This window comes from Diuraphis noxia, unplaced genomic scaffold (genome assembly GCF_037042655.1).
Source record: "Diuraphis noxia isolate RWA-SAM2 unplaced genomic scaffold, SU_Dnox_SAM2 contig0005, whole genome shotgun sequence".
NCBI lineage: Eukaryota > Metazoa > Arthropoda > Insecta > Hemiptera > Aphididae > Diuraphis > Diuraphis noxia.
The window spans coordinates 29,862,785-29,881,183 of NW_028301715.1; the positions used below are offsets into that span (position 1 = coordinate 29,862,785).

Consider the following 18,399-nt stretch of genomic DNA (forward strand, 5'->3'; position numbering starts at 1 on the left):
AATATATCCTAGACTGACAAATCATCTCCGTTCAGAATCGTTTTTCGTATACAATGATACCTATCATTGCATTCAAATTTAACCTACCCTAGTCAGAGGTCCACCCCACCACCTAATGTACAGCAGAGCGATATCCACTTACCCGTTTTTTTTAAATTATGATTTAAACATTTCTTACGGTTCAAAGAGGGAAACGAATAATTTAAATATTGTTTTCACGATAGTTCAATTAAAGTTACATTAAATCGATATTAGTGATCAAACATTTACGATTTTATTTTGATTATTTGTAATTCTTTCGTATGTTCAGATAATATTTTAATATTTTAATTGTAAAACTGCATCGCGTATCAGTTATCTAAATGTGCTAACGAAATACTATATAGAATAATAAATTGAACAACTTAAATAATGCATGAATAAAAATGTTGAAAATGTACCGTTGAATATACTAGCATTTCATTTTTGAACATTTAGGTAAAAAACTTCAAATCATATTAATTAATTACGAGCACTAAGATTAATATTTGTCATTCAATATAATGAAAATACTAAAGGAAAAACGACGACATTTTGGTTTCCTATTGTTGCATTAAAAAACAATTGTAATCATTGGAAGCTTTAAATAATTATATTTACCTGTAGATTGAGTCTTCAGATCCATGGATAAATTTAAATATTTTAAAAATAACGTTTGAGAATTTCTCGAACCGTTGTATAATAATGAGAGGAAAAGGTCTCGCTTTTGTTACATTTGACAGACTAATTCAAGCGAAACCCTTGACATTTCTTTTGTACAACAAATGTTTTAGATGTTCCAATAACAACAATAATAATAATAATAATAAAAAAATAAATAAATACTAATAATAATATGAAGAAAAATAATTAAAATAATTTAGACGTTTAAAGGATATGCCTTAAATTTTCCTTCTGCAGTGTTGTGTATGCACATAAGAACAAGCTAATACTTCCTTATTATTGTTAGTTGTAATATTGCTTTTGTAAGACTACGATTATGGTGATCTTTTATAAAAAACACATACGCACCTATTTAGAAAACAATTTCTTTGCTTCTCATTTTGATGTAATATCATTGAGAAATGTCATCATAATAATACTTATAACAAAACAAAACATTTATATGTATATATATTATTATATTAAATATAAAATTGTAAATTTTATATAAAACAATAAATAATATAAAACTCATTTTAAAAATTACCATATTTATATTTACCTCTATGTGATCTATGCATCTACTTATATGTTTCAGTTAATGAAAATATACATTGAAAAAATTAGTTTGGTGATCGACCATGATAAGATAATGCCATATGTGTTACCCCCAGTGTTAGGAACAGATAACAAAAAAATCATCTGGATAAAGATAAAGATAACAACACTAAATTTTATCTAAGATACAGATAAAAGATAAACAAATTTAATTCATCTAACAAAAAGATAAACGATAAAAATATTTTATCCAGATAAATAACAGATAATTATAGAAATTAAAATTAAAACAACTAATTTAAAAAAACATATATAATGTCATGTAAGTACATGCCTATATAATATGTTTATTTTCGACTTAACTTATTATATCATGATGTGTATCACCAAACATTAACTTCAACACATATAATTATATAAGGAACCAATATGATCCAAGGGACTCTAGGGAGTAACAAAGTATAAATAACAATTTGGGAAGTCACCCTGCTGAAGAAGTTGTCGAGTGGACCAAAAACAAAATTCACATAGTTAATAATATTTTTGGTACAGATCTATCTAATTTTCACTAAACAATTTATCTTTTAAATTTATCTTGATAAGTCAAATATTTATCTAAAATAAATACTTAGATAACTTATATTTATTTAATATTTAAAATAATTATTATCTGGATAATTTATCTAGATCAATTTATCTAGATAAGTCCTAACACTGGACTTACCCCTGACATTTTAATGTATATTGTGTTTATGTAAATTGTATAATTTATAAAAAAAAAAACTATAAAAATATAAATATGGAATTAAAATTTTAGTTCTAAAATGTAAACCTTTATTATATAATAATCTGGAGTCTGGATCCACTCCAATTTATAAATTATTATCTAATTTTGAATCTGAATAGTACACCAGTAGGCAGTGATATATTATGATTTAAATATAGGTATTTATTTTAATTTTTTTTTTTCGATACAAAATAAATATTAATGTATACGTTCGAAGCATATGGATACCCATTTTAGGAACAATAACATAGTTTTTAAAATTTATTTTAAAAATTTAAGATAGATAATATATTTTATTTCCTCCAGGTAAATTATATGTTATTTGATAAAATTTTATAATTTTGATGATACATCAATATTAATTGAATTTTAGAACAACACTATAATTTAAATTTTAAAAAAAACCATATTTTTGTCTGTTATATAATTTTTAAGCCATTTATATAAAATACATCTCTATTAGAATCTTAATGTTTACAATAAACTTCATAATACATACTGTAATATTATAATAAGCCATAAAAAAATACAATTTTAACTAATAGTAGGAACGAAAATGTTATTAACTACTATACCAGTTTGACCTTTGTTGAATAAGAAAAAATAAACATTAAAAACTTATATTTTAACATAAAAGAATTATGAAACAAATATAATAAGATATGATGGTGTTTTACTAGATAGATGTGTATGAGATAATAAGATATGATATTCGTTAATATTTAGTTCTCCCTTTTTCTTAAATATTCGAATGTTTATTATCGAGCAAATAAACAAAAAAATAAAAAAAAATATATAAATGTATATTTTATAGATTATAAACATTTTTCGCGAAGATTGCATCTTCGCAAAAATACCGGATAAATGAAAAAAATTCGTTTCAGAATATTCATAATTTAATTTTAGTTGTAGAAAAAAATGGACTAACCTTTGAACAAAAAATATATTTGCAAACAGAATTAATTACGTTTAATCAAAATATTAATTAATAAATAATAAAAAATCAAGCAGGTATCTAGTTTTTGTATTTGTTGTTATATTTAATAGAAGAAAACAGTTATATCCGAGTTCACGGCGTGGTTAATTTTTAATTGAGTTTCGTTTATATATTTTGTCATTTGATTCGGACGAAATTCTTTAAAATAAATTAAGACAAATATTAATAATTACCTTTGCTCGTAAATTAAAAATCGTCATTAAAAGTTTGATGGACTAGGAGGAAAATGTATATTCTCAAAAAATAAATTATGCTCTCAATAATTAATAAAAATATTAACATTTTATACAGGGTGAAAATTTCTGGAAACTATGTTTACGCTCATTTGAAGAAAGAAATTACTAGTATGACTCACAGTAGAATACAGATTATTCATAGCTGACTACCTACTACAAATACTTTAAATTTAAAATCGAATTTTTCCGATAAAATGACTGATATAAACGTTATTTCGATAGAATATTTTAATCTCTTTGGTACCTATACTAATAACATAGTATTATTTTGTTGCGAATTTCCATTAATTGCTTTTATAGTAGTTTCAATAGCTTTGAAACATACTTGGAAAAAAAATCAACATGAAAGCATTTAAGGGCGAGATATAATATTGTATTTTTCGTAATTAAATATTGTTATAGATAAGATTTAGTGAACGACGACAAACTTTTACATTGATCAACTGAACTGATATTAATTTTGATACAAAACCGTTATCAGTGATATTAATAATACTAATTGTATTTTTAAAAGATTTAAAGTTCTGGAAATGTTATTTTTAGTTATATATAAAGCATGTCAATCAAAGAGATTGATATATATAGAGGATACGCTTCAGGGTGACTTAAAATGTATAAATCAGTGCCATAAAATCCCATGAATGAACACTCTACAATAATAGAATTGGAAAACTTATCTGTAGCTACTCGATGTATTCTAATGCGAAATCGTAAGCCTGGCTAAAATGATAAAATGATAATGAAAAATATACTTTCAGAATAATGAAATTCAAAATTTTATTTATACTTCTAGTCTAGCTGTTATTTCATTTTATCATATTATCCTTGGACGATCGAAGTCAGGATATTTTGAAACATCGTTTAAATTATTATATATCAAAACAGAATTATCAAAAGCAAACAAAAATTTAAACATTATGCTAATAGGCAGTTACCATAAATACATTTTGACGATTCATTCAACAAAAAAAATTCGAGTGGTAAAAATTTGATATATTGTAATTTGTAAGCATGATGATATTAAAAAAAAAAAAATAAGATAAGTAAATATAAATAGAGTGGTAAATATTTTAGAAAAATAGTTTTTTTTAAATTAAGTGTAGTAATTAAAAAATTGATTTAGAAAAATAATTTTTTTCTATAGGTAATTTTTTTTTTTATTAAGCGTATTCCAAGTTAAAATTATTTCATAACATTAAGTTTTTTGCAGTTTGCATCTTATCCTATATTATATTATGCCACGTTTGAAATTCTACTCGAGGTACAAAATGCGTTTCTCTAAATTCGGACCATTCTTTTTCGCAACACAAAACGTAATTTGCAGTTGGACATAATTACCGACTACAATAGTACCTTAAATACGCAAAACGGCATCGGGACACTCACCACAGGAAGAAGGGCAGCCAGCAGACGATAAACGTTCCCATGATGATGCCCAACGTCCTGGCCGCTTTGTGCTCCCGCTTCATCTTGATGATGTTCCTGTTGTCCCGGGAAGGGGTCGAGTGGTGATCGTTTGGCGCCAGCGTGGTCCTGGACGAAGACCCGTTGGCAGTACCGTTCGATCGCAGCTGATTCTCGGCCAGCTCCCGGTTGTAGTTGATCTGCTGTCCGCAACTGATCCTCGCGTGTATCTGCTTCTCCTGCCGGTTCGCCTCTTTGAATATCGCATGGTACGTGAACAGCATGATCGTGCAGGGTATCCAAAATGATATGGACGACGACACGATCACGTACACCTTGTTCACCTGAAAAACGAAACACGAACGAAAGTTTTTAATACGAACACACACAATTATTCGGTGAAAATCGATCATTATATTGTAGGTATAGTTGAACTTGACGTTATGGAGGAACAGAGCTAAACTACGAATATGCTTTGTTGTGGGCAAAGACGTATTCGGAAACGACGGATTGAATAGTGTGTGAAAGTTAATGCCTGCAGCGAGCCGTTCGTTTAAAATATTTTAAGCGACCTGCACGAACAAGAGCTACAGAATCGAAAATATTACAAAATAAATGCATTAAAATTTGTAAAATGCTTTTACTTTGCTATTTTTTTTTTTTAGCATTCTAGAGTAAAAAAAAAAAATGTCGCCACTCAAAAAATATCATTAATCATCATCATTGATCAACACACATCTGAAATATGCTGTTCGATAACAACGAGTTCTGCAGTGTATGAAAACATCAATAAACAACAAGTACCTATACTGCAACTGCTATAGTGGAATTCAAATATTTACTAGTATTTTATTAACTCTAAAAATTCATTATTCTTTTACACCCTTTAGCACAGTTCAATTATTTTAAATTTTGTGTAAGACATAAATAATACAATATTTCTTAGAAATGGTACAACAATCACAGAACATTTCGTAATATTATTGTCTGACATGAATACAATAAGTCTGGGTATAACAAAAGAACCTATTTCTGGTTTCAAAAAATGCGACGCAATCGAACAGACCCCAAAATAGGTAACAGTTTTTTTTTAGCCTTATTTAAAAAATACTTATTCAACGATGGAAAAATTCAATAAAGTAATGCAGAATGTAATTATTGCACAATAACTCTATTTTATTTTATTTTCAAATAGCGATGTTTAAAAAATTTCCCATCAATTAATGTGATGGGAAGTTTAGTGTAGGTGGTTCCTTAAATAACGCATGTAAATAGATATTCTCGGGTTAATATCCAAACAGTAAAATTTATGATAAATCATAAATTATTAAACACATGATTTTTACAATATTAACTGATTATTATTATAATAAGATACTAACAGTTGAATTACAACAATAGCAAAATATTATTGTGGGTCTTCTTATGTAAAAAATGACTATTATTGTATTATTAAATTAAATTAAATATTAATATTAATAAAAAATATTATATTATAATACACGGTGATTTACTAAATATGGTCACTTATTTTACTTCTTTAATAATGCAGCTAATTCTAAAATATACCTACCTACAAAATGGATTTCCCAAATCTTAAGATTATTTTTACTACTAAAGGATTAGCCTGTTATGATACAAATTTGTTTTTTAGCAAATGTAAATGTACCAAAATCAAAATTTATTCGAGTAGTATTTAAGTTATTTATAATTATGTCCTAAGGCTATTAGGTTTGAAAGATATCATGGCTAAGGTGATTTAAAAATTGTAGTAATTAATATTAATCTATCAATAATACTTGATATAATTTTACATAATCGTATGTAAATATTTTATATTTTTGTAAACTACTAGTTCGATGTTTTAACTATTTCCTATCTATTTAATAATTTGAAGTAAAAGTTGGTGATAATTTGAAAAACGAAAGTTTGTATCGTTATAGGTCTGCTTTAAGTAGTTTAAAAAATAAAAAACACAAGAATATTAAAATAAGGTCTTGAAGTGGGTATAAATATAAAATTAAAATTAAATTATACTCCAAAAATCATAATTTGGTTAAATTTGTTGTTAAAAGCAAAAAATAATTGTGAGCATACTTGGTGAATCACCTTGAATAACCGAAACTTAAAAAAGGAATAGAAATGTATATTGTTATGAGATGTAAAATATAAACCAATTTGCACCTCCAGTTGTATTTAATTATAATATTATTCAAACTCTCTCGACAAACTTCGCCATTAATATCATCAGCTCAATTAAATCGCTTAATTTAAAACAAAATTACTGTTGTAAATTCTGACATACTTAAAATAAAATGAATACAATTTTTTTTTTTTAATTTAGAATAACTAAACAAATATCATACGTATTCTAACGTTAAAATAAATATAATTTTTTTATCTGATTAATTGAAAAAAGGATTTATTATATAATTACAATTTACTATAATCAATAAATAATTTATGAATTTACTATAATAGAAACTATCTTCCACAAATAAAATGAGCTACGTATGAGAAATTGCTGATGCGAAGATATAAGATTTTTCATTTTTCAGTTTCACTTAAGCAATTAATATACTTTTTTAAATTTTTTAAGTAAACCACGTAATTAAAATACACAATAGAACAAAACAAACTGAAATTGCATAGAATTCAAAACGCCACAAAGCTATTTCACGAGACATTGTTTCCTATGTATTTATTTTAGCACAGTTCTATAGTGACACGAGTCTTTTGTCTGTTTTGTTTTCAGTTTTACTAATAACACTGTCTACGCGTAGATATCAGTTTTGAACAGTGCGGGGTGTATTTATTTTGCTCTTCGCAATCTACGGAACTTTGAATTTATCAAATATTATATTATTATATAAGCAATATCCCTGCGTCATCCATTGAGATCGAAGGGCTGACATGCGTGCCATTAATTTATTTAAGCTCCCTCTAATTTCGAAAAGTTTTAAAGAATGCCATCCATTGTTTGTGTATTGATCATCAAATCAGATTGTTATAATATCATAACCATGTTACAAGTATTAAGAAATATTAACAATAATTAAATTCAATAAGCAATAACTAATGGAGTATATTACATATAATTAACCTAATTCATCTTTTATTTGTTATAACAATTAAAATAATTAATGTAACAGAAATAATGTTAAGTTATTTCTTATTCATATGATATTACTTAACGAGGTTATCAATTTACGGAGACATTAGGTAAAAAATAAAATAATTTACGTAGATGGTATTAATATCGAACGAACTAGAAATCGTACATTGAGTGTGGATTTAATTTGAGTTCGAAAAAACAATGTCAAACAATGAATGTCTGTCTGAGATATTGAGAGCAAAATAATTTAAGTTTTAATGAACTGATGACTTTGATTAGGGTTCTTTGGTGACAGACAAAACATCTTATATTGATTGTTCAATAAATTTTCCTCTTACCATGACAAACAACTCACATATTATATAAGTTAGTCAGTGGCAAAACTTACAAGAAACTAAAATGCATTAGAGTATTGTTATATTAAATATTAAATATTATCTAACACTAATGTTAAACTAAAAAAATGAACGGCTACCTCATTTTTAGGTAGATTCAAGAAAATAAAAGAACACTTTTCTTCTTTAATTTTACGTTATATTTAAATATTATCAGTATATATGTACTTAGCTAGATTTTGAGCCATATTTTTATTAAAATTACGTGTCTTGGGAATTTTGTAGAAGTTGTGCAAAACTTATGAAAACTATTTAATATGTGTATGGCTATATTTTTTTTTTTGGCCATAAATATATCGTATTATAAGTGAAATTTAAAATTGTAGAATAAATATTATCTATGATGCCGCGCATACGATCATTATTGTATATCTTTATTATTCGTTGTAAAAGACGACTAGCGAGGTTATCGTTTAAAATGATTATCGAATTTTGTTTTTAAAATAAATTTATCAGTTTTATGTTCAATACTTTATATTATACTTTGTATGTTTATATAATAGTATTTAAACAATTAAAAAATATAAAAAATTGACTACCTTTAGATTTTTAAAATCATTATAATTTAAATGTTTGCTATTAATATATTAAATGAGTTCCAGGTATTTTGTAGTAAAATCAACTCTCATTTTTGGATAGTAAATAATTTACGAACTAATAATTATGTTTTATCATAATAATTTAATATAACAATAATAAAATTAAAGTATACTTAAATGTGAAGTGTAAAATCGTCAATTAAAATCATGAAATGAATTTATCACGCAAACGAACCCTCGCAAAAAAAAAAAATTGCACGATACACGAAGCTTAGTTTAGTTATAATATAACTATAATATTATATAATTGTTATATAATATAGCGTACCAATATATTACAATATAATGTAAAATGTCATATGCAGTGGAAAACACTTATAATGGAAACAATTTGGGTAAAATTATTGTCAACTGCTCTAGCAGGTCTCAGAAAAATATATAATTATTTTAAAAATATCTATTTTACTGCTGTTAGGTATGGTTGACACTGTCATAGCAGTGGAAAAATATTATATAATTGTTATAATTTATCCATAATTACACACTTTATTTACTAACTAATTGTTAGTTATATTTCTCTGACAGGTCCGACATATTTCCTTTTATTTCGATATATTCCAACACAATTCTTAAACTATAGAAACAATTTCAAATCAAACGTCCAAACTCTTAAATCATACATACTGCACCAAAAGTTTTTTACAGCATAATACCAAATTTTTTTTATAAAACGACTCTTGAAGTACATTTAAATAGCCGTATGGGAGGTCAAATAAAATAAAAGCAAAATTAATGAAACTTACTCTTTAGTACATGCAAGTTTTAAAATGAGCGAAAATGAATCCTACAAACTATTATGATATAGGTAAAGGTAACTCATATTGTTTTATAAGAATTAAAAATTATCACAGTCATAATTATAATCATTGTACATTTTTCAAAATTATTATATATCATGAAACAAATTATATAACTTTGTAATATTTGTCATTGTTTATCCAAAAATTAAATAATCCGGACAAATATTTGAAGATCATATAATTGTACCACAATATGATATATTTCAATGATTATTGCAAATTTATAAATGCTCTGTTCTCAAACTAGTCATCACGATGAAACGGTCTGAAAATCATATTAGAAAAAGCGTATATCGGACAATCCATACATAATAATGATGTGACCATAAACATACGACTATAATTTGTACCACACAAAAATTGCACATGACCAATCGAAAAGCTTACCTACACACTGTACATAATATAATACACAAATTATGGTACAATAGTTAATGAAAATAATGGACTTAAGTTAAGATTAGCAAACATGAGTTCACCAAATTGGAAATTAACAGTTAACAAACAATACATTTAACTCATTAAGTTTAAAATTAGTATGGAAATAAAAAATCAGCTAAACTCAGTTTGGAGAAATTAACCTACTTTTTAAATTAGTCTGCGGATCACATTATTAGGATTTTGTGGATATTTATTTAAGTAATATTTTTTATCAAGAAAAACAACAAGCATAAAATATTATTACTAAGTATTATCAGAGTGTTGGATTATTATTTTAAAATTTAAAACCGTGTATTTAGATATAGGTATTTGACCTATAAAATATAAAAACTAATACTATATTAATTTGATAGATTATTTTTAAATCAGCTGAATAAATTGACTAATATTTAATGCCTCCAGTGAATTAATCCAGTCGAGTTTGTGAGTCGATTGAAAAACAAAAAATGTTGATAACAAATTAATCTTTATAACAGGTCGCGATGTCTTCACGCTCACCCCACACCGTCTTTGATGATTATAAATAAATAAACAAATAAGTAGTATAGGTACTCACGACCCAATCGCAGTCATCCGGATGCGCCATCCGGTAAGCCAGATACTCGTCGGTGGTGTACCAGCCGTAGAAGATTGGCACGAACGCGATGATACCCGGCGCCACCCACGTGACGAGCAGCAGGAACGCCACCAGCCGCTTGGTGACCAGCACCGGATACTTGAGCGGCTTGACGATGGCGTAGTACCGGTCCACGCTGATGCAGCACAAGTGCAGTATGGAAGCCGTGGAGAAGTACACGTCACTCGAGTTCCACACGTCGCACATGAAGTAACCGAAAAGCCACTTGCCGCTGATCAGCTTGCTGGCGTTGAACGTCATCGCCACCATGGCCACCAGCATGTCGGCGAACGCCAGTGACACGACGAAGTAGTTGGTGATCACCCGAAGCCGAGGATGTCGAGCGACGGATACGATCACCAGCAGGTTGCCTCCGATCGATGTCAGTATAATGATGGCCATGATCGACGTTTTCAGCGCCACCGAAACGTAATCGGACCAGTCCATCATTTCGCCGGTCACCTGCGTATTTTCAATTACAATCATTATTATTAATCGAATAAACACTGTGAGTACACTGACCCGTGGGGTAAATGTGATAAAGTAGTGGAAAAGTTTGGCTAAGCAGTGGGTGGGTTCTTTGTGAATTTTAAGTGTTTTCACTCGTTATTGGCAAAGTGAGGTTAACGTTCTAGAATTCTAGATCTTTCGATATCCCGATAAATAACATAAACGAGTAAATACATAAAAAAAAAAACATTTTCCTTCCTTTTTACAGACTCAGGATTTTTAAATACAATACTCGTTGAAATAATATTAACCTTTGAATATTAAATGCTAAAAATTAATATAATTTCAACAACTTATTTAATAGGTACACAAATTATATTGGACATTATTTTAATTTAATTTATTTTATTCATTTTATTTATTATTGTAAAATATCCGCTACCAAGCACGATCGTTCAGTGAAATGTATTTGTATGAAAATAATCATCTCATCATACGCTGTAATTATTTCATATCGTTAGTACAATGAACGACGTGGATAAAAATATAACAATAGGAGAAAATCCAAAATCAAAAAGTTGTTTTATCGGACTGAATTAGGCGCATTATCGGACGGCATTCAACAATGAAATAATGAAAAAACTACGACTGAAGTATAGGCGACTTCTCGTGGAAGTATATTGTAATAGTTAGTGAAGGTACTCCGAAAGTGCACAACGTACAAAAAAAAAATACCGAGAACTTTGTGAATATTATATGTTTCATAAAGATTATTTTCAATCGTAATGTCGAGTCTATACTTTTTAATTATCCCCGTCAAACCAAGCGTTTAAAGCCGATTAACCCTCTGTATTGGATTAATTTGAAGAAAAAAAAACCTTTCGTAAAATCTAAAAGTACAAACACTACACAACGATATTTTGCTATTATTAATTTACTGAAATTATTATAATAATATACGCGATCACATTAGGCCTCGGTCACACGAGCGTTTTACTGACGTCTGTTGTTAAATTATGCGATTTATTGCACGGCGGTCAAACACTTGACATCCGTTGGATTTACCGTCCGGTCGACGTCGATGACGTCCGATACGTGCTGCGACGGTCGTTATAACTATTAACGTCCGTTCTTTCAACGCTCGCGTGTGACCGAGGCTTTACTATGCTTTACAAATCATGATAACATATTTTAACATATTGTTTTCATATCAAAAATACAAAATTTTTGTAACCAAGTCTTTAATAATATTATCTCCTTGAATACTTGTGATTTACGAGATGATAAAACTAAAGAAGATATCTCATAATCTTTTCTCAGAAGTTCGGCACTGAAAGATTTACCTAGGGATCATAGGGTGTGGGTGGCTCAAACGATTAGGATATAATGCTAACGGCGCTAGCTAATGCTCATGTTATTCAATTTGTCAAGCTTTATGTAAATATATTATACAGAAAAAATATAGTATTATATATTATTAAATGTATAATTTGTGTAAGCTCTAAGAACAACAATTTCATACAAACAAGATAACGTATGCATAATATTGTATAATAATAAAATTATATAAACATTATTATTTACAAATAGCTGAGAGGGAATCGAGGAATATCTAGCCCCCCCCCCCCCTCAATTCAAAGATTAGCACTAAGCATATATCATTTTTATGAATTATTATAGAAGCGTGTTACCATAATAATATTGTGATAAAAATAATAGTAGACAAAAATAATTATAATTAAACATATATTGTTTAAAAATTCCAAAAATCATAGTTGGAATTTATTTATAATTTAAGCATAAAAATAGGGCGAGAATGCTTAAAAAATCACCGTATTTATATTTTTTAATGTAGGTACCTACGTCCAACATTTCAATAATTATAAAACTATTTTTTAACAATGTTACATAGTCTTTGAAGCCTTTCTCGTAATTTGTATATTTTGATGAACTGTCATCATGTCCTCTTACTCTGGTAAAATAGGTTTGGTGATTCAGACATATTATATGTTATTAATTACACAAACACACATAAATTACACGTGAGGGAGATAAGAATCTTACCGAAATGTTTAAATTTATTTCGTTTGTACTTTTCGTTTGGGCATTGGTAAAAAATAAATTTTAAAAACGTTTGGGGACTATAGTTTATAATATATTTTGATACGAATGATATCATGTAGAAATCTTATTATTTCAATTATTTGCTTTTAGTATTGAAACGCTGTCTTCGACGAGGAATTAAAGAAAAATTATACATTTTATCAAAATGATTAGTTTCACCGTAAAGGCGTAAATCAAATTATATTTCAAAAGTTAAAATACATTTACCATAATTACAAATAAGTAAAAGATGTATCAAATGTACACATGATTATTTAAAGGTAGATAGTTTAATTCAAATCTCTAAATTTTATTTTCCTTAATATGGACGAAATCAGAACGTTTTTATTTTTAGTTTTCACATCGATCTAAATACGGGAAGTTTAGCTGTGTACAAATTGAAATTACGTATACACGCAATTAATATTATTCTCTCTCTCAAACCGATATTCCGTTTTGGATAAACTCAAAATGTCATTATATGCAGATGGGACTTTCAAAACGTACTCAACAACTATATAGAGCAGAATTTTCTATGAGTAGGTTAATCGAAAATCTTTCGTACTCCTCGCAAACACCACCCGAGCCAATTAAGCCTGCATGTGATCCATTTGCAGAATAGTCACAACAAAATACAATATAAATATAGTAGTTAATAATGTTTTAACAATTTATCATATATTATGTTATAAAGATTTATCATATTTTATAAATATATTATGCTGTACGATTTATACCTACCAGAGTCGTTAGTGATTTTATGCCAAACAGTTAAAATAAACGTATACTTAAATCGCTTGAAAATATACCTGACACCCGGTTGTAGGTATCTATGAGACATTACCTGGTATCGTGTTGAACCAGGAACCGACGTGTCAAAGGCTGACGTTTATTAAACACGCGTGTCTTATCGCCTAAGTTCCGGGCAAATGAGCACGCACGTCACATACGGTCGAAGAGATAATCGCGACCGCTGTAGCATTAATAATATGCAGCCCAGTAATGGATTTACTAATTTTTTTTTCAGACGCTTTGCAAAATTTGTATCTTTCGATTTTTTTCCTATCAATATTAACGAATTTCATATCGATTTTTCGAAGCAACTTTTTTAAGATAGATGATCGGTAAGACGATAATTATTGTATCGTAACAGTAATTATATACCTATAGACGATAGGGTTTTAAGTTTAAATTGCTGCGTGACCAACGGCGCTAAGTTATTATGTAATATCCGTGGGAGGCTTATGACGGTCGGGATGGGCAACCAACGCTATAGAAAGGATAAAATGATCGGAAAATATGGTTATTACGCGGAAGATGACGACGACGACGACGCGATATTAAATTATAAGCCCTTCAAACCACCCGGCGCGCGTTACTGTTACAGCTGCATTTTTACCAGATCCGAATTTTTTTTTCGGAAAAAGGTTAAGTAGTCGTATTCAATGGTGTCCAGAAATATTTTTAGCGGTCCAATTTAATGGTATGTTGTTATCTTAAGATTGTTTGAGTAAAGTCAACAATGTTTTTAGTAATCAATTGACTCAAGTGCCTCGCAAGTTGCAATACAATAACATAACGGAAGATTAACAATAATATTGATAACTACTAAAAAATCACTATCAAAGACTGCTATACACATAATTTAATAAGCTACATAAATTATATAATAATTATTTAATATTTTACGGTGTAGGTTTACCAATTTGTATCACGCCGGACAGATTTTCATACTGCAATATGCATTGAACACAAGAAAAACGTAGGGATGGTTTACAATCTCAGTTAAGTATTTGAAATGGACGGAAGAGTACAAAAACATTCAGTCAGTTTTATTGACATTCTCAAAAATAGTTTTTTTTTTTAAAACACACATTCAACTTTTTGCTTAGTTATATACATTAGAAATAAAAACCTAACAGATATTCAGGAATCGCTTCATGATATATGCAAGTTCAATCTACAAATCACTTATCTCTCACCCACATGTTGCTAATGATTTAAGCTATAATAATAATCTTTAATATGAAAAAAAAAACATAATTTAAATATTTCCAATTAATATCATGACAATAACTATCCGTGTGAAATTATTCAGTATTGTTGTCTGATTTATTAAAAAAATATATATTATCTACAATATTAAATAACCTTCTTACGTACATTCCAACAAGGTATAATTATAATACTGAGTCTGTATAATGTATACTTTATTTACATAATTTTGAGATTATGTTGAACTCTATAGGGATTAGCTCTAAGTTTGAATAAACTGACATTCGTATCAATGTAATCTCATATCTTTGTAAAACAATCTACTGTTATGGAATTAGTATACATAAATGATAAGCAAGTATTTCATTCAACTAGAGTGAAAATATATACTATAGTGGTGTATTTTTTTAGTGTGGTTATCACATAATTTATGTATGAATCTTATTCACTTCATGAAAAGATAATATAAGGCTGTCAGACTCCCAGTCGAATACCAAACGTCGTGTCAGACGGGACATTTGACATACCTGCAGTATTTACAGATAATAATCCTTAAAGTTAAAATAAGCAGTATTTTAAATTTTCACCATCAATTTTTTCTCACTTTATTTCTATTCCATTACAACAAAATATTATACTGTATAAACCGAAAAATATTACAACATTGATGCCATATAAAATAGCGATATAAATTCAAACGCTGTTTTGCCCTAATACTCTTTAACACCCAAATATCAGGCACTAAGACTAATATTATAAATTCTAATTATGATTATCCTATGTAGAATATTATAAATTTTAAATGCAAATACTATAACTCAAAATCATCTAATATAAAAAATACCTGTTGGACCGTGGGATCGGTGCCGTTATCCATGACACTTAACCGGTAGAGTGAGTCCCTGGGATCGAGTGTCGTGACGATGGACGTGGGGGTGTGGTTGAACATGTCGTTACCATGTTCCATGACCGCTGTTGCGGTATAATAGGCGTCTGAGAAGTAACCGGAGTATTGTACTCGGTCACCGGCCGTTTAACCATACCGGCGAACAATCGTGTCGATCACGTTCGGTTCAGGACGTTACCGTGGCCGTCCGCTGACATACCGGACGGTATGCGGTACACAGTGGTATACGATCCTATAATACCGTGGTTATAATCGCTGAAGGTGGTACACCAGCCGAATGTTTTTGTGACAATTTTTTCGGAAAGTTGATATCACTGCAGATTTCAGTGTCACGACCAAATCGGTCTAGGTACAACGCCAAATTCTGTAACAAAAGAAAAACATATATTTAAAAATTATAACACTATATTTAATCATATTTACGTAGTGTTTTGGAAAATATCGAGGAAAATATGTAAATAGTATTACATTAAGTAAAAGATTCATTGTTGACTTAAAATGTTTACTTATATTATTGTTTTAAAATTAGTATCTCCGTCGAATTTTTTTTTTTTTAAACTTTACAAGACAAAATAAACACATCCATATTTAATATGTAATTTTATATACTGATTTTTAAAAATGTTTCAACATTTATAATAATATAGCTAATGTATTGTTGTTGCACAGCGATGTTGGTGTTATCAGATCATAACAATAAATGAATAAAAAACAAATAATACATATACGTTTTATTTATTATACAAGTTTTGAACGGGTTTAAATAAGATAAATGTGAGTTCAACATGGGCTTAGATTAGATAATATATGTGAAGTCTTACGAGGGTTTAGATGAGAAGTATATTTAGGTTGCATGTTGAGTATAAAAGTGGATACACAAGTTTCTACATGGTATGTATATGGATGTACGTCCCGTCACTAACTCGGCGCGATTCTTCATAACAAGTCTAGAGATCTTTCTGGTTTGTAAAGCTCTCCGTAAGTATAGTACTCTGTATGTGTAGTACTAAAAAGTTGAATAATTTTCTTTAGTTTTATACGGGCTTAATAGCAATATTACATCGCACTGGAGTACACGCACGTGTCTCGTTTTTGCTAAAAATTTTATTATTTATTTTAATAGATCGATTGTATTTCAATTTTTTATTACATAATATGCCATTAGAAATAAAAACGTACATGCACCTTTTTATAATTTACTAATAACGATTTACAAACGTTGGAAAACATTTCATAGTGATAACCGAAAACTCAAAGTTAGACAATATGAATACATAACGCAGTGACAAAAATACGTTCAATAAGATAGTTGAAAAAAAAATTACTTGGCTATATTGTTCGCGCAGTACGTTTTTTTTTCACCAATTCATTATACATTTACCGAGTATTGTTATATAATAGCTGATTTACGTGTAACAATATTTTTTCTCCATAGAATCTTCAGTAACTAACAGTCATAGCCAGATTCCATGAAGATTGTCATTAAGTTTCTCGAGAATCTAAAAGGTTTTTACATTTTATATTATCTCTTGTCAATAAGATTCCTACACACAAAAGATAATTGTTAGTAAACCTTGTCAATAAACTCACGCCGTACAGTCAACTAGAGAATTAATTAAACGAGAATCGTATATTTTATTAAAAAGTTACCCTCAAACTGTACACATAATATACCTCCAAGAAATTCCAGCATTCATCGGGGTCGTTGTTTTTCCATCAAAATTTGAAATAACCATAAAAATCATTATTTATTTTTAGAATTATATCAGAAATTACATCAGAGTTATTAGTTTTACTATAGCCTGTGTTAAACTGTTATTGTTTGGTTTTTTTTTTTTCACTGAAAACGCTTTTGATACACGTAAACCGATTGAACATTTCTTGTACCTACATAAATGTACAAATATTTTTCTAACAGAGTAAAGTTGTACATAATCCAGAAATGTCCATTATTTTTCAAAAAATACGTGTGAAAAAAATAACATTATAATGAGATTATTAAAATATTTAAAGATATTTGTAGATTTTATACTTTGCATTGTACGAGTAGGTACCTGTGTGTATGATGCAAATTGAATTTATGCAAAATATATGAAGCACAAAGACGAAAATTGTTATCTTTTAAATTTTCATATTAATGAAAAAATTAACTACCTAATTTGTTCTATATATTATTACGTAAGGTGCAGCAAAGAATTAAGAAATTAAATACTAACTTCACACAAGCTTATACTATTAATATCGTGACGTATGGTAAAAAAGTGATTACCCCTAATTGAATCAAAAAATTCTAACAATCTTATAGGTGTTAATAT

At 28.3% G+C, this 18,399-nt stretch overlaps 1 protein-coding gene across 1 annotated transcript in view; it reads right to left on the reverse strand.

The window, feature by feature from the left end:
* Window positions 1-18,399, reverse strand: part of LOC107163535 (octopamine receptor beta-2R-like) — a 167,906-nt gene that overhangs the window by 13,934 nt on the left and 135,573 nt on the right. The window contains exons 4-6 of the mRNA XM_015510992.2: window positions 16,022-16,448; window positions 10,570-11,091; window positions 4,646-5,007 (exon numbers count right to left, since the gene is read on the reverse strand). Coding sequence (XP_015366478.1) covers window positions 4,646-5,007; window positions 10,570-11,091; window positions 16,022-16,144 — 1,007 coding nt within the window. The 5' untranslated portion in view covers window positions 16,145-16,448. The remainder of the gene's footprint in view (window positions 1-4,645; window positions 5,008-10,569; window positions 11,092-16,021; window positions 16,449-18,399) is intronic.